Source organism: Melanaphis sacchari, unplaced genomic scaffold (assembly GCF_002803265.2).
Source record: "Melanaphis sacchari strain LSU unplaced genomic scaffold, SCAv2.0 Contig8_pilon_pilon, whole genome shotgun sequence".
In the NCBI taxonomy this organism is placed as follows: domain Eukaryota; kingdom Metazoa; phylum Arthropoda; class Insecta; order Hemiptera; family Aphididae; genus Melanaphis; species Melanaphis sacchari.
Window position 1 is genome coordinate 2,943,869 of NW_020271635.1, and position 24,630 is coordinate 2,968,498.

At 24.5% G+C, this 24,630-nt stretch overlaps 2 protein-coding genes across 4 annotated transcripts; both read left to right on the forward strand.

Annotated features, from left to right (window-relative positions):
* The first annotated feature begins 2,550 nt into the window (after nt 1-2,550).
* On the forward strand, nt 2,551-12,181 carry LOC112602742 (synaptic vesicle glycoprotein 2B-like). Its single transcript, XM_025350983.1, has 12 exons — nt 2,551-3,137; nt 3,249-3,317; nt 4,859-4,924; nt 7,398-7,559; nt 7,616-7,778; nt 8,105-8,223; nt 9,258-9,493; nt 9,591-9,742; nt 9,841-10,106; nt 10,198-10,357; nt 10,412-10,539; nt 12,064-12,181. Exons 1-12 carry the CDS (start codon nt 3,116-3,118, stop codon nt 12,117-12,119), a joined length of 1,599 nt encoding a protein of 532 aa, XP_025206768.1. The 5' UTR covers nt 2,551-3,115; the 3' UTR covers nt 12,120-12,181.
* A 2,536-nt stretch (nt 12,182-14,717) lies between these two features.
* On the forward strand, nt 14,718-23,082 carry LOC112602608 (synaptic vesicle glycoprotein 2C-like). 3 transcript variants are annotated; one of them, XM_025350775.1, is made up of 11 exons: nt 14,723-14,845; nt 14,940-15,005; nt 17,278-17,439; nt 17,497-17,659; nt 18,263-18,381; nt 19,824-20,059; nt 20,151-20,299; nt 20,396-20,661; nt 21,589-21,748; nt 21,803-21,930; nt 22,970-23,082. In XM_025350775.1, exons 1-11 carry the CDS (start codon nt 14,824-14,826, stop codon nt 23,023-23,025), a joined length of 1,527 nt encoding a protein of 508 aa, XP_025206560.1. In that variant the 5' UTR covers nt 14,723-14,823; the 3' UTR covers nt 23,026-23,082. The 3 variants fall into 3 exon arrangements, with proteins under 3 accessions (XP_025206563.1, XP_025206560.1, XP_025206562.1); XM_025350777.1 differs by lacking the exon at nt 14,723-14,845 and having other exon boundaries at nt 17,345-17,439; XM_025350778.1 differs by lacking the exons at nt 21,803-21,930; nt 22,970-23,082 and having other exon boundaries at nt 14,718-14,845; nt 20,396-20,659; nt 21,586-21,742.
* Nucleotides 23,083-24,630: the final 1,548 nt, after the last annotated feature.

Here is a 24,630-nt window from a genome sequence, read left to right on the forward strand (position 1 = left end):
CATTTTTAGTTTAATTTTCTGACACATATATGAATAGTTTTGTTGGTTTTCTGAAACGGGAACAAGTGACATACAAGTTTCCATGTGAAAAATATGGATTTTCCATATTGATGCCACAAACACTTAGCGACTGTTCTTGCGATTTATTTATCGACATTGCAAATGCTAGTCGCACTGGAAATTGTCATTTTAATTTTTATACACTAGATAGATATAGATAGGTTGTTGATTTTTACTTCTAGGAAAAATTATTCATATCTACACGTCGATCAAACACATAATTTGATAGACAAAAAGGTCAGGTTACTGGATATTCGTGGTATACAATTTAAACGTTCATTTTAATGAATTATTAATTTTCCTCGCATTTTTCTTAATTTTTTCTTCCACAAGAACCTTCTCCTGACAATAACAAGTACACCAAAAAAATAATTAGCAAAATCGGTCCAGTCGTTCATGCGTGATGCCGTGACTAAGGGAAATAGCTGGGATTCATTGTTAAGTATATAGATTAGGTATTATATATTATATTCAATTATACTATACTTAAATTGTTTACTAAATTTATTTAATTTTTCTTTAAATGTTAAGCAAAACCATTTATAAATAATTTAAAATATCTGACTTCTTATTTACTCCTTTATCCGTGTCTAAGTAAAAATACAAATGAAAAATGTTCTTTCTTTATCCTTTTTTTCATTGTGTGTTCCGATAAATCAAGTATTATAAGTTATAGGTAAATTTATATGTTATAATCCAATAGAGAAATAATATTTTAAAATGTAATTTCGGGGACTAAAGGTCTACCGATTTATTTACATGTTTTATAATGCACAACATTATAGTTTATAATATTATTATTTAAACGCTCAGGTCCGGCTTAAGTGTTTAAATACACTTGGACAGACTTGAGTTTTGCAGCTCTTTAAATGTAAAATTTTTGAAAATTTTCTATAATACAAAAATGTTTAATGTCGCCCTAGGCGTGGGGCTAAGTCGCCTACCCATTGAGCCGGGTTTGTTTACGCTTATAAACGTATGATGTGTTTGGAAAAAAAAAAGGAATATTGGATTTTTGTATTAAAAAAACGACGTTGTATATTTATAGGAATAATAAAAATGTAAACAGATTACCCAGGATACCGTATCGCCGTAGGACGTAAAACACAAACGTTTTTGTTATTACAGAGAAACGTCTTATTCATACACAGTATAGATGTAATTGGATTTTATCGTCTTCTCTATATTCCATTCGGACAGTAAATAAAATCTTTCTATTGGAAGAAAACATTTAACTCTCCCGATTGTTATTCTTTTTGATAATGTTATGTTTTTATTCCCATTATAATCGTACTGAAGATATTCTCCCAATCTCCAGAGGATTAGTTGTGCTAGTAATGAGTATATGATACGGTTTCAGTGACAGTACATATGTAGGTCTGTTTTTTATTTTAAGATTCAATAAATGAACTTATTTTTTTAATGATGTTTTATTGCAGTAGTCTGCTCGGTTTTTAAGATGTAAAAGTAAAAAATTAATAATAATAAAAATAAATACCATCTTAAAAACGAATTCACTCGTATACTATGTACATCTATAAATAAGGTGTGCTAGTAGTCACTAGGTGTAGAAAAATTATATATAATACATATAATATAACTTGTAAGAATATAAAAAAAGGAAATAGTTCAAAATAATGGTAATTATATGTGTTATAAAATTAAATTTAACCGCATACTTTCACACTTTATAATATTATTTCATTTTAATCATGATTATATAATTATTTTATGATGGTAAAGTAAATTTTTTTTTTAAGTAAAAAATAAATAATATCGTGTTATTTAAATCCTGGAATGGTGGGATACTTAGGTCACCGGTCATTATTTTATTTGCTTAAGATTGTTATAGCAAATTTTGGTCAATATAACTTAGATGTAAAAGACGGATTATTGAAATATATAACAAATTGCTACAATTTTTCAATTTTAGCCATCTTTCTACGCATTTGATGTACCTTCTTACGACATTGTTTTTATGCAGTGCTGAATTAAAAGCTCAATATATATTTTTTATATTTAATTAATATAATTTTCAACACCTCTATAATCGTGTTAATTTTAATTTTTGGATTCAACGATTTTATTGCTATATATTTAAATGCTACTTGAAAAAAAGAAGTAAGAACCTTTTAAAATAGTAGGTACCTAAATATATTTTTTCTTGGTTATCATTTTTTTTCTTTTTATTGAGCGCTTTATACTATTCAATTATCGATTGCATTTATTCGTATTTTATTTATTAAATTTAACGCATGAATATAATATCAAAATTATGGCAAGTTCAAGTTATTATGTGTTATCTAAAATCATTTCTTGAACGAGTTGTTTTCATTGGTAGACTATTAACAGCTGACAGATTGCTAAATATTATAATGGTTTTTAATTTTAATAATTAAATAATCGTCTACAGAAATGAACCATGAATAACATTAGTACATATAATTGAATCACAACTATGATTACTAGGTACTGCGTGAATATGGCAATGAAAAAAAAAATCCGATTTTTAATACCAATATTAATTTGAATGTGTTTGTTTTATAAGTAGTACAGCATTATATATCGTTAAATTAATAATATTCATAAAGTTGTTAGTTGTGCAGTGTAATAGGCAATAGCTATCCTACTTCTGTTTCTTGCGTGATATTCAACAAGCAGACGGTATTTATCGAAATATTTTTGAACGGTTGTTGCCACACCTTTAACCACACATCGGATTATAATTGCCACCACAACATCGTATTGAACACACGCTCGACCAATTTGAACGTGTTAACATATGATAGTTTTGCGTTGTTGCGTTATAAATTGCGTTATAAAACTTAATAATTAATTAATTATACTATTTATCTGAGTCTGTGTTAAAACGATATAATTACTGTAAATTTAAATTTTCCGATAGTAAATTGGATCAGTAATATCGAATTGAAGTGATAACCGTTTTATTGGATAAATGGATATTGAAGTATTAACTTTGGCTAGGAACTCCAGATAAAGGGTTATTATTTTATGCATTATTTTGGTTATGCATGCGTAGTGCATATTAAACACGATGGAAACAAATAATTCAAAAGGTAAATTTCGTTTTAATTAAATAGTTGTTTATCGATAAGGGAATTTAAATTTTTTAAATGAAAAAATGCTGTAGGGAAATTATTTTATTTATTTATTTATTTTTTTTATAGAAGACATGAATTCTATGTGTCTTATAAGTACTCAACCGTCACACTCGGATAAAGCTATCAAAAACTTCGGTAAGTTTAAATATGAAAATTCTAATTTATAAATTAAACATTTACTACATTTTCATTAGTTATGTGAAAAATGAATATTTTTAGAATTTTTTAATCTTTAAACTATATTGGAAATTTAACTAGTAGCCATTTTTTTTTATGTAACAGACATCAAAATAGCATTGGTAGAAAGTTTAAAAGGTGTCTATTTTATCCGATATGTGTTGTAAATTGTAATTATTGATATTTATTTAATATAGTATACTTCTTATATATCTGCAGTACTACACAATTTCGGTTGTGACAAATTAGTATTGCTGTAGCTAAAACTTTTATAAAAATAAAAATTTTGTTTAATATTAAGAGCGTTAAAATTTGATTTTAGCAGGTTTAAACTTTTTACCTTATATAGTCATAACTATAGCATTAAAAATATTTAAAAATAATACTTTCACAGTTCACGTGTTACTAACTACGTACACTATCTATCATTAAACATTTTTTTATTTTTATATAAAAACAAATTTTGAATACTATAATTCTATAATCGTACATTTTTCTTTGATAGGGGCTTAATTAAAATTGGTGTGAGTGGGATTGTACTTTGAATTTGTATTAAGAGTATTATTGAGTTATGTATTTTTTAATGAGGGTTTCTAAGGTTTACTTGGTTCACTTGGTTTATAGTTTCTTATTAAATTATAGATGCGCGAAGTTAAAGAAAAAATTTGAACACTAATTTCCACTATAGTGCCAAAATATAGTGTTGAATTAGTGTTTTTCAATGGAACAATTTTCAAAATTAGTGCTATGTTTCTTTACGAGATATAGGATTTTTAATGTACGAAAATGAAGTTACTTTCCATTTTCTCCGATCGAATTCAAAGTGCCACTATAGAAATACAAAATAATTGAAATACATTTTTGAAATAAGTATATAGAACAGACCGCATATTCCTCCAAAGAATAAATTATAAATGACAATTTGAGGTCACTAAACCCTAGAAATACTAAATAATAAATTTTTAGTACAAAAATTAGTAATAAGTTCGTGTCTTATTAATCTATAATTATTTTTGATAATATACTCTGGCAATAAAGTAAAAGGTAAATTGTATTGTTTATGTTATAAACGTTCAACATCAAGACGCATTTTAGATTATAATTTTGTTTTTTGAATATTTATATTTGTGAACAAAAATATTATTAGTATGTTTTTATTATTCGTTTGTTTATAATCTTATATAAATAAATATCATGATATTACTATTTATTTATCTGTTTATGATCACATATTCAGTGTATAGGTATGTACCTATTGTTCCTATATACATATATTTTGTGTTTTTTGCGATTAAGTCAATATATATATTATATATATAACATTGTTTATACATGTAATTTGTTTAGGAATTTGATTTAAGTGAAAAACATAAACAACACGTTCTAGAGCATTTAACTTTAAATCGAGGATAATAATATAAGTACTCACCCTAGTACTCAGCAGTTACCTATATGATAGTATAATGTACTTACTACAGTATTTTTTTTTTTTTTTTTAGAAGTAGAAAATTCTAAATGTTTGATAACGAAATCCGTAAATTTAGACCAAGCTATGGAAATTATTGGTGAGTAAATTTTTATTAAATCCAAATATTTGTACATATAGCTACTAAATTTTTAGTTATTTGAGTAATCAAGCTAATTATATTACAATATTGTGTATAATTATTTATTAGCTGTATTAAGAGGATGTCATATCCGCATGTGTTGTCTCCGTCTTACGTTCGATATGGACAAAACCCATTCACGCAATCTGAATAGAACTCGTTCAAATTCGGTTCTAGAGTAAATAACCTATCATAAAATTAAGATATGACAATATTTTGGAGGACAAGACGCTGAGTTCTTTTTTTAAATTTAAATTTTGAAAAGTTAAAGGTTATTTGAAAATGTTGAAATTTCTAAACGATTATAATGAGCGTTTTATGTTGGGAATAATGGAAAAAACTTAGCGTCTTGCCCTCTGAAATATTGTTATTTTTTAATTTTATAGTAGGTATATTTATATTTACTCTAGAATCAAAATTGAGTGAGTTCTACTTAGACTGCGTAAACATATTTTGTCTAAATCGTACGTGTGTAAGACGAAGACAACAAATGCGGATATGACGTCCTCTTATTTATTATTTTTATTTTGGCTTATTTTTATTAAAGCACGCAGTAACGGATAAGCGTGATATATTTATTTATTATTTTTGAGAAATATTTTTAGGTGTCTTAAAGTATTAAAACTTCTTAATTTTCCGTTGGGGCTTAGTCGCCACTCACTGTGCGTATAATAATTTTATTATTTACGGTTAAATTTAAACTTAAATCATTAAATTCAAATTTAAATATATATTGATAAATAATAATAATAATAATAATAATAATATGTTTTTATTTATAGAGCCTAGTTCAAAACTTCAAAAAAACATTTTTTATGGGTAATTTTTTCTGAATTTAAAAATATATACATATTTTATTACTGTTATAGTGATGGTTTTTTGTATGATAATATGACGTAAACGTAAATCGTAAAAGTCAAAATAAATTTCAATTCATAAGGTTATTTTAATAAAATATCTCAACTTAGAGCGTATCGCGATGTCGGTGGTTACTTCTTTAAATATAGTAAATTATGTATGATGTTTTTAAGTATAGCAAAGACATCACTAGAGCGCGCACTAAATTATGACAATTATTTATGTTTATTTCGTTTTCTAACTTTCTATCCATACACATTATACATTATAATAACAATTGATAAATAATATATATACGTATAAAATTGCGACAATAATATTGTCCTTACGGCAACAGTATCTTTAACCTATAATAATATTTGTTGTCAATTGTTACGATTTACGATTGTAACTATCGCAGTATATTATCATCGTACAGAAGATTCAGTTTTAGAGTACATTTGTATTGTTGCACTGTATCAAATTTTTGTATTGCCACCAAGTATTATAATATATGAGATGTGTAATAACTAGGTCTGGTGCTTAGCTAAGACTTTTTTTAAAGCAGGGCGTTTTAACTGTTTAAAACATTTAAAACAAAATAAATGTCGCCTGGTTGCGTCGATATTTATTGACAATAATGGTATTATACTTACCAAATTCTACAATTTTCAAGACGGTACGTGAGAAAGATTTTAGGTACGAATTACTGCAGTATGAAATACATGGTTATAGATAATAATTTTACCTATAATCATGTCCATGGGATACGGATCATAAGTCACAACGTCATTCGTCGATAAAATCTATCTATTAGCAGTTGTTAACTACACATTTTGTTAAAACCTGAAGCATTTTTAGCATACAATATATTTTTGGATTATATATTTATATAGTCGAGGGAGTGTTTTAGTATTCAAATGACCCATTTCCCTCCTATATAAGCTTATTTTATGAATATTTGTTGTTAAGCTATTTTTTAAAAACAATTACACATACATTTTTTTTTTTTAATAAAAAAGTATGGGAGATCTAACATCGTTCTTGTATACGCTATTTGTAGCAGATATAATTATATCTTAAACATTAATATTTAAAGTCGATGAATACTTTTTATTAAAATTACATTGAATCATACTTTTCCAATCCAATTGAATCCTTGAGTTGGAAAGAGTTAGTTCTTAGAATGGATATGCATGAATATCTATGATAAAATATAATTTAAATTTTATAGTAAAAGTTGATTTAGGTTTAATTAAGTATATTTTTAATGTAGAAGTAAAAATATTTTTACGATAATTAGTACGAGAAAGGAGGCTGTCCAATAACAGAACCCTCATTACCGTATATCCTGAGATAATAAATTAATAAATTAACGTTATAATTGTTATTTATTTATTAATAATACGTAATTAATTAATTATTTGGATTTAATTTTGGAAAATTTTTAAAACTAAATCTCCAGATACAAAAAAAAAAAAAAAAACTGGTTAAAATATTTAAATGCTGATATTTGTGACATAGTGTGGTAGTTAAATTTATATTTTTAGCCAGGCATTTAAAACAAGAGTTTTTAATGTGTTTATTTTAACAGGATTTGGAAGTTTTCATTATTACATACTATTCATTTGCGGATCGCTTTTCGCAACTATCTCCATTAGCGTGACGTCAGTATCCTTCATTATACCGTCAGCACAATGTGATTTTCAAATGACTTCTATCCACAAAGGAATTCTTAATGGTGCTTCAATGATTGGTATGAATTTCATTCCTCATATTAATGTGATTTTTTCAACAGTTGGTTTCTTTTAGGAATGTTCTTTGGATGTTTTATTTCGGGTTACTTGGCAGATTCCAAAGGCAGAAAGTATACATTGATTCTTTGCATGATGATTGATAGTATCTTCAACCTCATATCCAGCATATCTCAAATTTATCCAATATTAATATTTTGCAAGTTAATGAGTGGATTTGGGTAAGTAAATAATATTAATATAGTTGTCTAACCAGGAGTTATGCACTAATTTTGTACTATTGAAATTTTAATATATTCAAATTCGAAGTTGTAAAAATAACTAGATTGGTATTTTATAAGAAGATTTACTGTTTATACAATGGCTTTATTGATTACAAACTCTATTATATTTATCCTACTGATTTAAATCAGTTCATCTTAGTAGCCTAATAGAATATTCTTTACGGATTACGTGTATAGGTACACTAAACAATAAACATAGGTATTATAATTTATAACAATAAACGAATTTAAGAGTAAATAATATATTGTTAAACCATTTTTAGGATATCTGGTGTTACTGTATTTTATTCATATCTTGGAGAGTTTGTGAGTACCAAAGATCGCGAAAAATTTCTATGTTGGATGGAACTGTTTTGGACATTTGGTGTAATTTTACTTCCATGTGAGTACTGTAATATTTAGTCCCCGCTCAAAATATCTCCTCAAAAAATATTTCCTAATTCTAAAATAGTATCTTCTAAAAAAAAAATCTCGACGATTAATGTTAATATCATTATGGTTAAAATAATTTGCAATAAAAAAGGTTTCATATAATTTTAATAATTCATTATCATAACTTATAATCTAAAAATCTAAAATAATACAATAATTACTCATTTCGAGTACGTATATCATGAAGTACATTCATATTTTTGCACTCAATATAATATCAAATGAATTTGTCTACACCTTTATAAAATGTATGAATAGGTACTTGCTGTGTAGTAATACATTTTTATCTTTTTGACTTACTGTAAATTATTAAAACATTTTTATATCCATTCAAACTTACGTTGATACTAAAAATAATGATTTGTAGTAAATACAGTCGTTACATCGATTAAGTTATTTATGATGTTATTATTTATCATTAGAAAATATATTTATACTTTCATAATAGATACATAGCTTACCCGTAGTACATTTGTAATGGTGAAAAATATTTCAGATAATATTATTTGGTCGGTGTAACATTGTGATTAGTTACTATCATTTGTTGGGTTATTTCTGTTATTTTTTAGCAAACATTAGTTAGTATACAAGTGAAAACTTTTTTAGTTATAGGTGCTTTTAAAAATATAATATAAGAATCTGCAACTGTTTAATTATTATACTATTATAAAATTAACTAAAAAAAAGGGTGTTAAGTTGGTACCGCTCTGCCTGTATCGAATAAATTCATTGATACGTCGCATTGTATAATATGTAAAACGGTTTTGAGCGGAGATGATCTCTTAGTCTATAATAATATCGCTAAGTATATTTCACGATATATTATTTGATATTTTTACTAAAGTAATTTATTTAACTGCATAGGTATTTTTATGTTAAGTAAAGTTGATACAATGTGATAAAAAAATCAAATAGATATTCCAATAAATGATAAATATAATAAAAATATCTATATTCAATCAATAATATTTTAGTATTTTTCAGGCATAGCATGGTTAGTTATACCACTAACATTTAGAATCGAGTACGGTTTCTTTTTGTTCAGGTCATGGAATTTATTTATAATAATTTGTGCGCTTCCCAGTTTAATATTTTCATGTTTCTTGGCTAAATTACCGGAAAGTCCAAAATTCTTACTTGCCAAAGGTAAACACGACGAGACCATCGACTGTTTAAAATTTGTTTATAGATGGAATAATAAGACTGATGATAATTTTCCGGCAAGTTTAAGTATTTATTGTTAATTAATAGTGCTCTGTATGGCCACTTTTAACGAATATTTATAATACTTACTTTATATGTATTTTGATTTTTTAGGTGACTTCATTAACGTTACCAGATTACATTTATGAACAGAGTAATAAAAGCTTCATTTATGGACTCTACAATAGTATTTCGGATCTGTTTACTTCTAAATTCAAAGTTGTGGCTATTCTTACATGTGTGATACAATTTTGTTGTACAGCTAGGTAATGGTTTAAGTAAATACAAGAAAAATATGTAACCAAATAATACAAAGAAGTATTTTTCACATTAATTAAGTGGTTTTATATTTTTGTTTGTGCAGTTTTTACATGATGGTTTTGTGGTTCCCAGAGCTGATGAATAGATTTCGATGGTACGAAACATTATATTCAGGTCCCCAAAATATGACAAATATGTGTGAAATTGTGTCTCTGTTTAAAATTGAACCTGAAGAGATCGATCTTAAATGCAACGATGAAATAAATCAATCTGTATACGAGAACATACTCATTATTGGCATAGCATGTATACCTACTAGTATAATTGTGCCACTGTTAGTCAACAAATTTGGAATTAAGTTGTTCTTAGGTTTGAAAATATTTTTAATTAATGTTATAAATGTCGATATATATTTATTTATTTTATTCGTTTTAAGCTAATTTATTATGTCTTTATTTAGTGTTGAGTTTTTTTGGGTCAGCAATGTCCTCCGCTTGTTTGTACTTCATTACATCTTCATTTGAGAACATTGTGTTATCCTCCATATTTGAAGCTCTTTCCAGCTTGGGTATTGGTCTAATATTTTGCATAAGTGTTGAGCTGTTTCCTACAGAGTTTAGGTAAATCTATAAAGTTAGAAATCTTCAAAATTCTTTATATTTTGTTATTTTTAGGGGTGTTGCTGTAGCTATTGGTTCCATGTTTGGCAAAGTAGGCGCAGTTATTGGTAACATCGTAGTTGGTATTTTTATTGATGCTCATTGTATGGTTCCTATTTTAGTATCGTGCTCTTTGTTGATTAGTAAGTATGCCCAATGAAAAACATCACTACTTATTATTTTATAGTAGATATCGGTTGTACCTTATCACTGTAATAATAAATGTGTTAAATTTAAATTTAATGATAAATTATTATTTTATACAAAAAAAAATTCTGAGTAATGACGGTTTGTTAGCCTATATTTTTAAAGATATTTTATATTTATATTGTAATTGGTTATCTATGTTTCTGTTAGTATATTATATAGGTAGATTGATCTAATTTTGTCAGAAAACAGATCGCAAATATTTTTAAGTTTTTGTAAAACTATTCATAAGAAACTGTGTACATTGGCCATTCAATTTTCAAACAATTTGATATAAAATTAAAAATTTTAATAATTTTTATATTTTTGCGATTTCAACAAAATATATGTAATAATATGAAATTTTATTGCATATTTTAAAATTGCTTTAAAAACAACTTATGTAAGATGTAGCATTATATTTTCAAATTTTTTGATAAAGTCTAAACACTTTTATCAACACTTTTAAATAAAATATTAAAAACAAGTTTAAAATTTAAAATTTCTATAGTAAAAAACATGAGAAAAATAATAAAAGTTTACGAAATTTCATTGTGTATAAGAAATGTTAGCTTGTGTATTAGCTTAATGTTTCGAGTTTTTACCATTTTTTTTTTTTTTTAATATTAAATTAATAATCAATTAATAGAACATCATTATTATATGCTCTAATATTAAATATCATAAAAATTTGAAATTAATATTTCATAAAATATGTATTTGGGAATTTAAGGGGATTGAAAATGGTAATTTTCTATCTTTGTCTAACACGCACGGAGTATAGGGATCTAAACGTATTTTCATTTCAATCATTGGAATCCAATGTATCGATTAATCTAATGAAACGTCAAACGATAAAAATACTAAAAACAGATTTCTATTTATTGTGAAGTCTATTTGTGGTCGACTTTCTAAGATTTTTGATTTTAACTTTTTCCTATTTTTCAGGTGTGTTAGACAAAGACATTAATTTTCGCTTTCAATTCCTTTGGCTTTTTTAAGTTTTCAATAAAACTTTATTAAATATTTAAACTTCAAGTGTTAAAATTATTAAGCATTTTATGAAATTTTGACCTTCTAAAAGTACTATCTAATTCTTCCATAAACTGCCCTTAAATTAGAAAATGAAAATATTTTTGCTGACCCGTTTGGTAATGACAAATGTTCATACACACACATACACTTATAAAAAATAATAAATATTAATAAACATCATTGTAAAATCAATAAATTTAAAGCTTCGCTCAAAGTGTATAGTATATTATAATTATTATTAGTCATAGAAACTAGTAGTGATACTTACAATGCATATATTATTAAATATGAAATTTTTAATTATCTATTTAATTTAAGCATTTTAAACGTCAATTGTTATTTGTTAACAATTTATGCTTTGAAGTATAATAATTGTTAAATTTTTTAATGTTTTTTTAGTTGTATTAATTAATTTAATCAGTTGTAAATATAAATTGATTTTTTAGTTTCAGCAATATTAGTATTAACATTACCGAGAACTGGAAAGACTGCCATAAAATGAAAATGTAATAATAAATAAGAGAACTTTAAATTTGTGCTATTAAAAAAAAAAAAAAATTACATCCTGTTTTTAAAATTTTACATTAATGTATTAGTGTATTATTATGTATTTTTTCATTGCATGTATTTTGTTTGTATAAAATTGAGTATCTTTATAATGTATTTTATAAGTAAATAAATATTAATTAAACTTGATAAACAAATATTTATAAAAAAAAAAATGGAAGAAAAGTGTACTACACTTCGCTGTATATTAGGTGTTAAGTATTAATTATATTATATATATTTATTTATTATAACAATATATATTTTTACCATATTATATCAATTTTTATAACTCAAAAAGTAATAAAATATTTGTGTTAATACCATAAAACAGTAGAAATAGGTTCATAGTGTAAAGTGTTAATATCTTAAAATTAATTAAAAATTTCATTGTATATAGAAAATTCATAATAATATAATATACGTAATAATTTTAAGTTCCCACAAACAATGTTTTTAAATTAAAAAAAAATAATTAACATCGTTAATTATCATTTAAATAAGTAATTTTGTTCCAATTTGAACCTAAAATGTTTTAAAAAAATAGTTGTCTTTATATATTTATTAGATTTTATGGTCTCAGTATAAAATACTTAAGATTAATCTTGTATTCACTAATTAAAACTTGGTATAAAAAGAAAAGTTTATATGAATTTCCAACTACAAAAATGTTTGCATTTTTTTGTAATCTTGACGAATTCCGTTAAAATTATAACTTTAAAAACATATTGTAAAAAAATTTGTTTTTATTTATTTTAATATTTTTATCCGGATTTTTAAGAACAATTTATATTAAATTTCCAAGAATTCGAATCCAGAAAATAATTTATATCGACATTTATAAAAAAAATTCAAATTGGTTATGCAATTTATCATATTATAAGAGGTTATCGATTATAAAACGATTATATTGTTAATATATATGTGTTTCGTTTATATGTATATTTAAATGCGTATGGTATACATGCATAATATATTATAATAAGTAACTCAAATAGTATAATATAATATAATAGTATTTACCACTTTACCAGTCACGTATGGAAATAAAGTGTTTTAGATGTTGCATCACTCATTCCATCAGGCTGGATTTAGGGGGCTTTTCGATCGTGTTCACTTAGAGTTATATAATGTTGTATACTATTAGCATTAGGTGTTATATTATGGTGGAGAATATTTTTTATGGTTATATAATAACGTAAAAATAAAATAAAAATAAAAAAATGATCTAAAAAGGGCTTTAAAAGGGTAACCCTCTTTTTCCCTTCAACTTTTTTCTAGGCTTAACCAGCCTTGAATAATAGGGTCAGGTCTGATGGATTCTTCCCAATATTTATAAGAGCTAAAGAATATAATCACATATTAGGTAAAAATATTAAGTTTACGCTATTATCTTTTTTTTTTAATTTTCGAAGCGCTCTCGAGGACATGTATTCGAGAATTTTATCAAGTATACTGTAATATGAAATTGATACATAAGCTATTATAATAATAACAAGTATTATGCACCTTTCCTGTATTTCAGCTGTATGTATGGTTATGCTGTGATTTGATTAGGTAACACAAGTTAAAAAAATCTAGACATTCGAATGCAAATGAACATACCATTGATATGGGTGATATACAATTGCGAATGGAACAATTAAAAACCGACCTTTTTTCATAACACAATTGCTAACGTTTTTACCCGCCTTAAATCGTGCGGTATTGCCAGATTTGGTATTAATCAATTACAAATTTTTAAAATAATTAAATAGTAGATATAAGGGTTTTCTGCTATACGTATCAAAGTAATTTACATAACTCTATGACCAAAAAAGAAAGTGAATATATACGAAAATAGCAATTAACAATCAACCTAATATGTGAGTAGGTACGTATAAAATTAAAATGTGGATATTTTTTATGGCTCATATCAGTGAAAATTTGAATTAATTATTCATAAACTTTCTTCTAGTAGGAAAAAACTCATATGATATATCACACGATACTATTCATATTCAAATACATAGTAGTGTAAATGCCTATTTGAAACACTATTAAATGCAAATGATATCAAACGCCTGATAAAATTTGGTGTGAGAACAAGTATAAGTGGCGTGTTATCTAAAAACACTTCCTAGACATAGAGAGACTTAAATAATATTATATTTATGACATGACAAATAAAATGTAGTATTAAATTAATACTGCTGTACCATTTGAATACCTATAGTGTTGATACTTGATAGTAAAATTAATATACCAATATACTGTAATAACATGCTGTTATTAAGTTATTAAAATATCTTGTACTTCGATTTGCATTATACCTATCTAATCTCTTCTAAACATCACAAAATTGAGAATATTTTTATATAACAGACTCCCGTGACTAATTTAAACGCGCCAACAGTTAGCAATCGAGAATTATGACAATTGATTGTTATTGATACTAATGATTTTGTTAATACTATATACTGACAGATGTTGGCTGACAATATGAAAAAAGCATAATGATAATTAATTAGTTACAATCATTTTATTGGACGTCTGAAATAATTATTCGGACATTCGTTAAAATAACTTCAGTTACAAACACTGTTGTTGATGTTGCCACCATCTAATCGCAAGGCGGTGTTCTTATTTTTGTATTCTATTTTCAGTTATTCGGTTTGAAAATGGATAAAAATAAATCAAAGGGTAAATACAGCGTAAATAATAGTTATAGGATGATTCAGTTTTAGTGTAATAATAATTTAAAAGAAATCTAGAATTTATTAATTGTTTATTTTAGATGCTGAGGATTCTGCTTTTCTTGTAGCTCAACCTGTGCATTTAGATGATGCAATCGAAATGGTCGGTAAGTGAATTTAAAATAGTAAATTATTCAATTTCTAAGTTATTAAAATAATTAGTATCAGTCCAAAAGTTTATACATATAAGTATCTTAAAAATAAGTAGATGAGTATATTTTTATACTTCTTGAAATGTTGATAAAATTGCTTAAATATTTAGTTAAATTAGTATCTAGCTTAAAAAAGTTTATTATTGGAATAAATAAATAAATATTTGTTGTATTCAAATAAAAAATATTAATCAAACATTTATTTGTTTTTGTTTTTAATATTTAATTAAAAATTATTAGTGGAATGGTATATTATGGAATGTAATTAGTGATGCAATTAAAATTTTTTTTTGTGTATATGTTTAACTATATACTTATTAGAAATTTAGATTACCCATGTTGAATATATTATTTAAAATAAGTATTATTAAATATTTTAAACCATAATATCAAAAATAAACGTGACACGTAAGCCATTTTACTATCTAATAATAATTAGAAGGTCACTATTATAGGATGTATTAGATTTTATTTCAATCATCAGTCAATCGAACAATGATTTTGAGCGGAGGAGTCCGTCAGCCTATATTTTTACTCTTGAGGATATTTTTTTATACATTTATATTCTTATTAATAATTTATTTTTTTTACAGTAGGTAGAAATAACTTTTGTCAAAAATGACAAAAATAAAATGTGTATTTTATTATAACTGTATGACGTTATTAGTTGTTATAAACACAAAAACATTGTTTTATCTTTGCACTAAAAATTTAAAATGGATTTATTATTATGTTTTAAATTTTACATAAGTATGATAAACTTAAACATTATAAATTATATTTTAAATTCTGAGTGGAGCGATGAATCTATTGGTATCACAATGATTTGTGTTTTTTTTTGTCTGTCATTACCTTTTGAGACAGTAAAAATGCATTGATATTAAAAAATGATGACGGTTTCTGATAGAAAATTGAAAATTCAATTGCAGGGCTTGAAACTGAAAATATTTTTTCCGATTTCGAATACCGATATTTATTTTTTATATTTAGATTTTGGTTTTGGTATCGGTTTTGGTATTTAACGGTTTTAACCGGTATTCAAAAGTGGTATCCAATACTGGTTTCAAGCCTTGGTTCAAAGTACTTTTTTTATGATTGGAAAAAAAATTGAAAAATAGGAATTTTTACGCAAATCCAATTTCTAACTTAATTGATTTAGTTTTTTGATTTAACTTTAGATACCTGAAAAATTCACAAAATTTTTATATTATCATTTCCTATTATTATTCCCTATTTATGATAAAATTTTTAATTTATTTTAACTATTTTTAAGTTAGTTACAAAAGCACAAGCAATTTTTAATTTTTTTTTAGTTTTTTTTCTATAAATGTCAATTAAAATTTATTCACTAAGTAGAAATTTTTGAAAATTTAAAATAAAGCTTCTTATAATTTTTCAATTTCACAATAATTGAAAAATATCGAAAATTTATAGTTTCAATGTTTATTTGTGAAGTTTAAAATAAGAATTTTGATGAAATAAAAATTGTCAACAAATGATAACTTTTTGGTATTTAGATATTCTTAACATTTTTTTTTTTTTATCAAAGTCTTGAACATTTAATACAAGATTCTTCATAACTCTTAAGAAAACTATACTGAAATTTTAAAACCTAAGAAATAAATATCGATAATTGTTTTTATAGACATTTTCAATTTAAATTTAGACGAGAATACGTATTTAAGTAATGAATAATTGTTAATTGTTTTGCTATAATTTAAAAACATTGTTCATGGTAACTTAAATTTTTTATGTTTATTAAATTATTATACATTTTTCTATACACAATGATATTTTAAAATAATTTTACAAGGTATTAAATATTTATATTATGAATATTTTTTTACAGAAAGATGTTATTGAATTTTAACTTATATAAGTTGATATAATACAATATACACATATATTATTATAATAATTAAATCCTAATAATTTGATAAATTCAATATTATCGGAAAAAATGTTATCAACCTGTTGTGTTATTAAGAATAAAATTAACGTCTTTAATAAATATTTACTCCAAAAAAAACATCAAGAAATAAAGTTTGTGATAATATAAATCGACAGTTCGTCTCCGCTCAGTTTTCCATGTATTATTATATATCATTAAATTCAAAATTAATACAACTAATATAGTGTCCTAATTGATACTTTATGTATTGCAGAATGGTATCCATTTTTATATTTTATAAATATACTAATAAAATTGTAACATTTTAATAATTAGGATTTGGACATTTTCATTACTACTTGTTATTTATTTGTGGATCACTTTTCGCGGCATTTGCTTTTAGCGTGACGTCAGTGTCTTTTGTTGTACCGTCAGCCCAATGTGATTTTTATATGACTTCTGTCCACAAAGGAATCTTAAATGGAGCTTCCATGATTGGTACGTATATTTTGTTACCGAGGTAAAATTTATTCATATGTATTTGGTTTATTTTAGGAATGTTTACGGGATCTTTTATTTGGGGTTACATAGCTGATTCCAAAGGTAGAAGATATGCCTTGATAGTGAGTATGATGATGGATGGTGTTTTCAGTATCATATCTAGTGTATCTCAAATATACCCAGTGTTAATATTTTGTCGACTGATGAGTGGATTTGGGTAAATTAAACATGATATAAATATAATGCTTTATGAACAGCGTGCGCAATGGTATTGCCAATAGTGAATAATAAGTACAATGCTACTCCAGGACCTTTGTTTTTAGACTACGAATGCCTATTACACTAAATATTTGGTACATTTTGATTTCTTAAGATTTAATTTTGGCTATCAACAGTTTTAACTGTTGTATCCAGGTTAGTTAGTATAATTTATACGAGGAATCTATTGGTTTCATAATACTTATAAATATTATATAATATTATATTATTCGGTTCCTGTAGGGGTGTTAAAACTTTCTCGATTACCTAGTATAAAAAGTTTCAAGTTTAACTACATAGATTTTATGTGCTCCTTTTTGTAACTATAAAATAATATTTTAGTTTTTCTTTAGTATATTGTGTAAGGAAGAACTAAGAAACTTAAAAAAATGTTAAAGAATTATTAGACAAATGTGTTAGATGAAGGTTTGATATCAATAAGCCACATCCATAAAATTATAACGATAACCGCAATATTGATATTTATATATTATATTTATTTATGTATGATGTTAAGATGTCTTTGCATTTTCTAAAATATAAATTTTTTGTTCGTATATAGGGTGTCTGGTGCTACAGTGCTATATTCTTACTTAGGAGAATTCATTAATGCCAAATACCGTGAAAAATTTCTATGTTGGATGGAAATTTTCTGGACGAGTGGTATTATATTACTTCCATGTAAGCATTATAATATTTGAATAATAAGACTAGCACCTATGGTTCCGGGTGGATGCCGGACTGGAGTATACTTCGTAAAGTGTACTTGAAGGTGGTACCATCAGCGATATTTATTGTTGGTAGACTATCACATATTGATATTCATTGATAATAATATCACATTTTAATATATTATACAATAATATATTCCATTTAAAATTAATTTGGTTCAATAATATGTATATATTCGTCGACAAATAATTATTAAACGTTTGTTAGGTATAATCGTGTGCTCCATACCTCCATGTGAACAAAATAAATTAAAATAATCGCTTGTAATATCATAATAATTATACATTAAAGAATTTGAGATGATTAATTTTGATGCTATAAAACGTTAACATTTAATTGGATTGGTATATAAGACCCGTATCTACCTATTAAAACATTAATAATTTTCCTATGGCCTTTGTATTGCAGTAATAGGACGTGGAACGAAATAAAATAAAATATTAATAGAGACAATATTAAAATCGCAAAATTAATATTATGTTGTCAATATATTATACATTTATTTTAATAATTTATTATTTAAAAATCACAATAATAAACCAAATTATTTATACTTAATGATTACATAATTGGACTAAAATATATAGGTAAAAGTTATTTTTAAAATTTATTTTTTTACTTACGTTAAAAGCTAGAATATATAATATGCTTATATATGTAAATCCTATATGAATTTTATATTTTGTTGTTTAATATATTGCTGTTAAATTAAGACTACAATATCGTGAATCATTTTACATTCGCTTACATTGAGAATTTGGAGTATTATAAAATATTGATATAGGTAATACATTTTTCATAAAATTCTAAGATCATATTATTTTCAATTTTTTAACTTTTTGTTATACCATTTTGGACTTGGACGATTGAAATTCATAATCATGCTATACAATTATATAAAAATACGTTGGTACAATAATTGCCAATGTAAAAGTGCAATACTAAATAGATGCCTCTAATAAAATAAATAGTACTATCACCCATTTTAACAAATGATTGAATAAAAATAATTTCATTTTTTAGATTATCTTTCTATTTTTATACTCAATGCGTTATTTTTAATAATATTAATCAAGTAAGTAGGTAACTTAAAACCATTTTAGTGTATAGCTAAATTAGCTAATAATCTACTTAAATTTGTTAAATTAGTTATGTTGTATTTATAATTATTGAACTATAAGAGTATTACTAAAAGCTAATAATAATAATAATAAAAAAAATCTATTTAAATTAATTTATTAATATATATATATATATATATAGGTATATTTTAATGTTTCAAAATAAAAGCAATTAAAATAAAATAAATAGGTACCTAAAATATAATAATACAGTAGATAATGATTGATAAACTTAATGAAAAATAAAAAAATAACACTAGTATTTTTTAGGTGTGGCGTGGATAATTATACCACAAACATTCAGAATCGAATATGGATTCTTTTTATTCAGATCATGGAATTTATTTGTGATTATATGTTCTTTTCCGAGCATAATATTGGCATACTTATTGGTAAGATTGCCGGAAAGTCCAAAATTCTTACTCTCAAAAGGTAAACACGATGAGACAATCGATTGTTTGAAATTCGTTTATAAATGGAACAATAAAACTATTGATGATTTTCCGGTAAGTTTAAATCTTATTTATTAATTTATACTAATCTTATAGTCATAGGACCTCTATCAATAAATATTTATTACACTTCTGGATTTTTAAGGTGACTTCATTAATATTACCTGATTGTACTTATGAAAAGAGTAGTGGTTTCTTAAATGGTCTCTATGAGAGTACTATTGGGCTGTTCACGTCTGAGTTCAAATTTATAGCCATAATTACATGCATTATTCAATATTGTTCCACTACCAGGTAACACGTCTAATTCAATGAGTGAATGTCAAGAATTTTCTATACCAAAATTAGACACTTAATCAATAAGCAATACATTAATTTGTTGTTTTGCAGTTATTACATGTTGATGCTATGGTTTCCAGAGCTGATGAATAGGTTACGATGGTATGAGACATTATATTCAGGACCGAAAAACACGACGAATATGTGTGAAATTGTTTCTATGTATAAGATCGAACCTGAAAAGATAGATTACAAGTGCAATGATGATATAGATCAATCAGTATATTTAAACATAGTCATTATTGGAATCGCATGCATACCAACAAGTCTTATCGTCCCACTGTTCGTTAACAAACTAGGACTCAGGTTTTTTTTAGGTACATAATAATTGAAGGATTCGTAATTAAATTAGTTTAAGGAAATAGCTTAAATTTAATCTTAATCCAACAGTAAATATACTAAAATATATTAAGCAAGAAAAAAATTGGATTTATGTTAATAGTAGTAGGTGGACATATAAATATGAAAATTTATTAACTATTATACAACCAGAGTAGAGCATATTTAAATACATTTTTATCAAGATAAAATTTTATTTGAATCAATTATTATTCAGATAGATTTTTTCACAATAATTATTCGAATAATTTTTAAAACTATAATAGCAATTCGAATAATTTTCGTTAATTTTACTTCAATAAACATTGGTTGGTGATTTACTAATTTGAAACACGTAAATATTATAAATGATTGTTGACATTGTAGATATTTGTAACAGATTGGATATTTTATTTTATTTCAAATAAATTCAAAATTATTATAATTTAATATTAAACAAATAAAAAGTTTATTTGTTTTTAATATCGATCTGTTAAAAATAATTTCTATTTTTTAGATTATGTAAATACCTAATATTATTATAAATCTTGGAAAATATATACTGCTCATTATTTAAATATATGAACTATTGAGCTGCATACGTAATATTATACCTTCTGGATGAACTATGAACATGGCATATTATATCGTTTAGTTTTAGTTAAGCAAAATACATGTGATAACATCATACAAGCTAATTTGTTTGGTTAAATTTATTATGATATCTATGTTTGTTAATTTAAACGTATTACATATTGCATTAAACAAGCTTTAAAATATTTTAAAATATTACTTACTCAATATTTATAATTTTGATCATCTAAACATAATTAGTGAAAAATTTTAAATGATAGTTTAACTAATAGAAGGTGTTAAATGTTGTGTTTTACTTTAATAGAGTTAAATTGGATTTCTGTTTTATCTAGTGGTAAGCTTTTTAGGATCAGGTCTGTCTGCTGCTTTGTTGTACTTCATTACATCTTCACTTGAGAACCTCATATTATCTGCAGTGTTTGAAGCTCTTTCCAGCGTTGGTATTAGTCTTATGTATTGTATTGCTGTTGAATTGTTTCCTACAGAATACAGGTAAACTTTGGAGTTCGATTGAAATAATAATTATTAAATCATATTTTTTTTTAGGGGTATGGCTGTATCTATAGGTTCTACGTTTGGAAAAGTAGGTGCACTTATGGGTAATATTGTAGTTGGAGTATTTATTGATGAGCTTTGTGTAATTCCAATATTAGTATCGTGTTCATTTTTAATAAGTAAGTATACGCAAGTACTAAATAGTATTTTTGGATGTATAATTATATATGTAATATATCTACACTGCACATTAAATAGAAAATAGGTCATTACTTACTGTTATAAGTTATAATTAGTTCACTATTTTTATTTTAACTTTCAATTTGTTAAATATTTTTATTAATATAGATTTAAATTACATGTTGATAAATTCAAAAGTATTAAATACATGTTTATTTTGTAGTATATAATAATCCCAAATAAAATAGAAAATATGTTCAAGAACACTTTAGAAAATTATAAAAAATAGGAGAAATTATAAGTTTAAAAGTAAAAAGAGAAAATTCAAAAGTTTTGAACAATTTGGTATTGACATAAAGGTTAGAAAATTGCTCCAATTTAGAATTATAAAACAATATGTTTGAAAAGGAGAATTGGGTATTTAAGAATTATTATAAACAAAAAAACAATATGAACTAGGAGATAAGTGTTGAGTTAAAGGTAGTATATTCGTTGGACGCTACTTAAAATTAAAGGGAGGACCTTTCTCAAATAAGTATTTCAATTAAATGTGATCAAAAGATTTAAAAAAAATAAATAAATCAGAACAATACGTCATAGACCAGTATTTAGAAACGAAATACAAAAATGTCAAAACCTTTTATCTATTGTACAACTTATTTGAGAAAAGAAAATACAATGAGTAAAGATATAAAGAGGTTAGATAAAATTATAACCAAATTATTATAGCGACTATGGAAAGAAAGATACTAAGAGAAAAATAACGAAAAAGATAAGTAGACGATAGATATCAAATCTGCTGAAAATGGCAACTTAGGAAGATTTAATAGATTGGTATATTGAACAAATAATAAATAAGTTATAGTGACTAAGAACCTTGACGGATTATTAAAAAAAAAAAAAAAAAATAAAATAAAATAATACATGTCTCTAGTCTTATGAATATTAGTATTTAGTCTTTAATATAGGATAATGTAATATTATTAATCGATATTAAGTTATAAATGAAATTATTTATTAATTATATTAACTATTTAGTTTCAGGATTGCTGGTGTTAACATTACCAAAAACTGGAAGAACCAACATAAAATGAAATTATAATAGTTAGGTAATAAGATTAACTTTAATTTGTATTATTGGAAAATAGTATATACTCATTCTTATGATTTTATAAGAAAACAAATTTGTATAAGAACTTATGTTTTGTAGATGTAAATTGGTTATTGTATTACTAAATTTTATGTATTATTATTTATTTTATAATTTTGTTTTTGCAGATTTAAATAATTGTTTTATTTACATTTGTATTAAAACTTAAGAAAGATATTTTAAATTAAAATAAATGATACAAGCATTTTTTTTAAAGTACATAGGTACTGTAATATCAAATCATAATATACAAGATCACTTAGTAAGTACCAAGTATATTAAATAGTTTTTTTTTTTCGTGATATGTATAGGTTACTTTTAGATATTTTTATTTTAATAATTAAAGTTGATTTTTTTTACCAACATAAAGTATTGAGCATGTTGTTAATTAATAACAATAATTTATCATTCTAAGCCTGCATTTTAATTACGATTAATTAGATCATTAAACCTAAGCTAATTTCAAAGTTATTATAATATGCTATTATCTTTTTTTTTTATCATCATTATTATTATTATTTAATACAATTTTGATACCGTTAGGCGTAAAGTTAATCGATTTAACAACGCTATAACAATATATTTGATTAATCCTGATGAAGTAAGTTTCTTAGAAACCTGAAGCATATGATTATATTATGTGATATATATACTGTTTAGTGCTTGTATATTCTTGTAAATGTACACTTTATGTTTTATCATAACGAACAAAACTTTGATTTTTGGTCAAACGTATCACTCTGGAAACTTGCAACACACCTTTATCGTTCTTTTGAACTAAGTGGTTAGTTTAAAAATTATAAAATACAATATTATGCACTATAATCTGAGTAAGCCTGTTTTTAAAGATTGTTTAATTGTTGATTATAAGACGAAGCACAAATTGAAGTTTGACTTTTACTTGTTCAATAATTAAATTTTTTATTGTTTGACGGTGATAAATACTCGTATATTATGATTTGTGTGTTATAAAGTAAATTATTACACTCATTAATTGATCAAGAATTATTCAACATCTAACGTTTATATAAAAAAAAAAAGTTTTAACACCTATGTAACTTGTAATTTAAACGCTTTTAAAAAATGTATATGTTTTAATGATATATATTTTATTTTTAATCTAGTAAGAACAAGTAGTTAGGAATCTTAAGTTAAATTTTCATAAACAAAAAAAAACCAAAGTCAACTTTTTCAAGTGTCTATAAATGTATTATAAAATAAGCCAATTTATTAAGGAAATAAAATTGTTTTTCAAAATCGTTAATATAATTATTTGGTAAGTATTTGAATTATTTAAAATAATAATTAATTTTTATTTACGCATTTCCGAATTTTTTTTCTCGATAACTTGAAAAAGTACAAAGAATAGCTTACTTTTGAACGACTAATTATGAGATCAAATTATCTACTAGAAATCAAGCTTATATTTTAAAATTGAATATTTTTAGTGCTTTTAATGGTGGAATCAGGTATAAATAAAACCACACGTCATCGTTAAATCATTGCAATATGAATCAGAATAGTTATTTCAATGATTTATTATGAATGA